The sequence below is a fragment of the Mirounga leonina genome, unplaced genomic scaffold, assembly GCF_011800145.1.
Source record: "Mirounga leonina isolate KUSES-001 unplaced genomic scaffold, KU_Mleo_1.0 Mir_150, whole genome shotgun sequence".
In the NCBI taxonomy this organism is placed as follows: domain Eukaryota; kingdom Metazoa; phylum Chordata; class Mammalia; order Carnivora; family Phocidae; genus Mirounga; species Mirounga leonina.
The window spans coordinates 36,482,464-36,486,532 of NW_023270374.1; the positions used below are offsets into that span (position 1 = coordinate 36,482,464).

The window sequence follows — 4,069 nt, forward strand, 5'->3', positions numbered from 1 at the left end:
TTTCTTTCTTTCTTTCTTTCTTTCTTTCTTTCTTTCTTTCTTTCTTTCTTTCTTTAGTCCCTTCGATTCCCATTTCCCACTCCCATCCTTCGCAGAGCAACCATGCTGATGCGTCTAATCTGTAGGTTTTTGTTTGCTTCCGTTCTTGCAAAATGGTCACTTACGTGAATTTTTAATTTACATCATGGTATTGTCTTCTAGATCTCATTCTGGTTTTTTTTTTTTTTCCAATCATGACTGTGTTTTGTGAGACCCATTTCTAGAACTGTGGTCCTCTAATTCTTTGCTCCTAAAAGCAGCAAGGTGCTCAACAGTACACACTTGACCTTCCCCTTTACTGGTGGTGATGCTCACGTGGCTACTTACTCACCAGACCACAGAGAAGGCTGCAGTGAACACTGTCACACCCGTCCCCTCGTGGACCTCTGTCAGAATTCTTTGGCGTTTGTATCCAGGAGTCAAACTGTCGGGTTACAGGGTATGTGCACTTTTTTTTTTAGGGTATGTGCACATTTAATTTGATTAAATATTTGCAGAATTCCCTTAAGAAAGGCTGACCCAGTGCATACGCTCTCTGGCAGAACACAAGGGTTCCCATGGCCCCACGCTTGCCGACATAGGGCAGTGTCCAGCTTTCTTTGCCAATCTCACTGAAGTAAATCTCATTGTTTCAATTTGCATTTCTCTGGCATTAGTGATTTTGAGCATCTCTTCAAGTGCTCTAAAACCCGGGAAAAGTATAGTATCTACTTCATAAGTTTGTTTTGAGAGGTGAAAGAGATGATGCAGGCAAAGTGTTGAACTCTTCACTCAGTACACAGTCAGCACTCAATGAATGCAAATCTTTTAAAAAACCAAGGTATCAAAGTTTGACTTAGCTAATTCTCAGTTATTATTATTATTTAAACACTTGGCACGTAAGAGATGCTCAATAAGTGCATTCCCTTCACCCTCCTCTGCAGGACGTCCCGCTCCCCCTCCTCCACGTTGGTGGGGCTGCCCCAGTCCCTTTCCACAGCCTCACCTGTGTTCTCATCACTCTGCCAGTTGAGGTCCTTCTGAACCTCCTTCTGGCTGAAGAGACTTTTCAGGATGGCGCTGGCAATGGGCAGCATCATGGCAGTGGAGGCCGTATTGCTCAGCCACATGGACAGGAAGGAGGTGGTCACCATCATCCCCAGGATGAGCCTGGGAACAGAGGGAATTAGAAGCACATCCAGAAAGGGGGCCCAGGAGGTCCTCTGGTCCCACTTTGCCACCCCTGGGGAATCCAGCCCACTCGTTTTACAGCCGGGAAGTTAAGGCCCAGAGAGAACAAGCCAGTGACCAAGTGGGGACCAGATTCACTCACCAACCTTATTTCAGGTCTAAGGAAACTGACTCCACACATTTAAGTGAACTGGCCACAGGTACCCAAGGTAAAATAGTCCAAAGATACCCCAACCCTGACATTTTCTCTCCCTTGCTCCCCAGTCCTTGATGGTTTCCATTACAGAATAAAGATCACCTTGGTTTGGCACCAACACTGTCCACCATATCCCCCCAAACCATCTTCCTAGCCTCTTCTCCCACTTCCCCTCTCACTCCTACCAGCCACCTGCTCCGACGCCCCTGAACTCATCCACACACCCCAACAGGCCCTGATCTCCTGCCTGCCTGCCATGGCTTGACCCCTCCCACCAGTAGGAATCCAAACTCCATGATCTTTTTTCTTTACATTAAATTCTTAGCCCACCTGGATTTATTTAGATGAATAGTATGAAGATCTAAGTAGATTTTTTTTTTTAAGAATAAGCCAATTATTCCAACCCTCGCCACTTACTGAATAATCCTTTCCTTTCCTACTGACTTAGATTTCTTCTAGAATATGTATCCAGCATTGAAAAAATCTATTTCTGGACTAGTGTCATGCTGTTTTCATTGTTCTAACTTTATTGTATGTTTGAATAGCAGCCCACCCAGTCTTCAAGGTCAAATGTAACCTGCTCCATGAAGAAGTCTACCCCTTACCTCTCCTTTGGGCTCCCACACCACAGATGCCTCTTGGGTTGGAATTCCACTTTGCATTGGAATCAGTGCTATAGATAGAATCTCTCCCACAGGACTGACCGTCCCTCCAGAGCCTAGCAGAGTGCTTGACACAGAGCCGATACTAGAACTCTAGTAGGAGTTGTGTAGAACCTTCTTCTCCTCAACCACTACCCCCATTGATTTTATCAACCAAAGAGCTCTCAAAGCTATCCATTCTGTTCATCTCCACTGCCACCACCCCAGTCCAAGCTGTCACCATAGCTGCTTCTGGACACCCAGAACAGTCTCCTAACTGGGTTGCGTCCAGAGTCTCACTCCTAATCTGCTCTCCACCTGGCAGCCTAGACGAATTTTTAAAAAATGCAAATTTGGTCATGTTGTTCCCCAACTTAGAACTCTTCAAAGCAGAGATTCATAACCAGCGGGGCCGTGGATATAATTTAAGATGGAAACAAGAGGGTAAAAAATGCATCTTTATTTGACTAACCTCTAATGGAAATTAAGTATTTCCTTTGGTGATAAACAAAGGCAACAAAGTTCAGTAGTATTAGAAGTGCCCGGGACTCCGTCACCAACTAAGATCACAGATATTTTCAGATCGTGTTATAATAGATGCAAACATCTTGGAATCCCACTGACACTCAAAATGGCCTCAAAATGTAGTTGTTATTAGGCCAGTCAAGGGATCTTTCCATTTACCGTAAAGGAGTACATACGGTACCATGTCACAAATTCGTCTGTTTTTAAAAAATTTATTTGGATCACTGCATTTTCTTTTGGTTGTTGTTGTTTTAAATCCTATGTGCTGTGTGATTTATACATTTAAAGATATTATTCTAGCAAGGGATCCTTAAGATGCAACAAATTGCAAAGAAAAAAAAGATTAAAAGAACAGTGAAACCCTATTTTAAAGGTCATTTAATCCTCTTAGAATGAAAGTTCAAATCCTAGCTAGGGAGCCCAAGGCCCTGCAGGAATGGCCTCTGCCTCCCTATCTCTCTGGGGCCATCTTGCCACCCATTCCCCACACACCTGGGCTATGAAATAGCAAACTGAGATGATAACGACCAGGATTTATCACACTTTACAGGTCTAAGCTATTATAGTTTCATTTTACAGGCAAAGAGAGAGAAGTTAAGTCATTTCTCAGAGCAGGAAAGGTGGGGTTCAGCCCCAGCAGTCTGAGTCACCTTACTAAGATGGCCCTCTCTAGAACTATGAGACATGAATCCCTGGGGGCGAGGCCTGGGATAAACATTTGAAATGGCTCCCCAGGGGATTCTTCTGCACTTTTGAGAACTGCCCAAGAGCCTGGCACTGCATCTAGCATACAGATGGGGCTTACAACGTATCCAGGGAATGAATGAGTAAATGGAAGGTGGGACATGATGAGCTTGTGGGCCTGGATGACCAGACCAGGAAGAGTGAGTTTGGGCTCCGAGAGATGCGGTCCTCCTGCCTCCCCACCTTTGGGCTAGACCCATTACGTGGCCTTACCTGGCTGGCTGGACCCCAACGAGCATGAGGACCTTGAGGGCGATCCTTCGGTGCAGATTCCACTCCTCAATGGCACTGGCCATGATCAGCCCGCTGAGGAAGAGGAAGTTGGTGTCCAGGAAGTACTGGGGGCAGACCTTGTTGGAGGGCAGGATGCCCAAGAAGGGGAAGAGGATGATGGGCAGCAGGGCCGTCACCGAGAGGGGCAGGGCCTCTGTGCACCAGTACACAGCCATGAGCAGGATGACAAACAGGCAGCGGCCTTCCTGCAGAGGGTGGGGGGGGAGATGGAGCTCAGAAGGGTCAGTGGAGCCCTGGGTGACGGGGGAGAAGAGATCCTGGGGCTGTACCCATCAGGGCACGTTCCGCAGGGAAGCTGTGGAGAGGGTGAGTGCCCAAAGCTTTGACCTTGAGCAGATGACATCACCTGTCTGAGCCTCATTTTGCTCAACTATACAATGGGGAAGAAACATGTGTCCATTTTATAGGACTGTTTGAGGATTACATGAAATGCGCCATTGGCTTAGAAGTAGACCCTGAC

The 4,069-nt window shown here is 46.4% G+C and overlaps 1 protein-coding gene across 3 annotated transcripts in view; it reads right to left on the reverse strand.

The window, feature by feature from the left end:
* Positions 1-3,791, reverse strand: part of SLC13A3 (solute carrier family 13 member 3) — a 44,563-nt gene extending 40,772 nt beyond the window's left edge. For 2 of the 3 annotated variants that reach the window (XM_035006471.1, XM_035006469.1), the window contains exons 1-2: positions 3,529-3,791; positions 1,025-1,188 (exon numbers count right to left, since the gene is read on the reverse strand). In XM_035006471.1, coding sequence (XP_034862362.1) covers positions 1,025-1,188; positions 3,529-3,764 — 400 coding nt within the window. In that variant the 5' untranslated portion in view covers positions 3,765-3,791. The remainder of the gene's footprint in view (positions 1-1,024; positions 1,189-3,528) is intronic. The other variant, XM_035006470.1, reaches the window with a different exon arrangement.
* Positions 3,792-4,069: the final 278 nt, after the last annotated feature.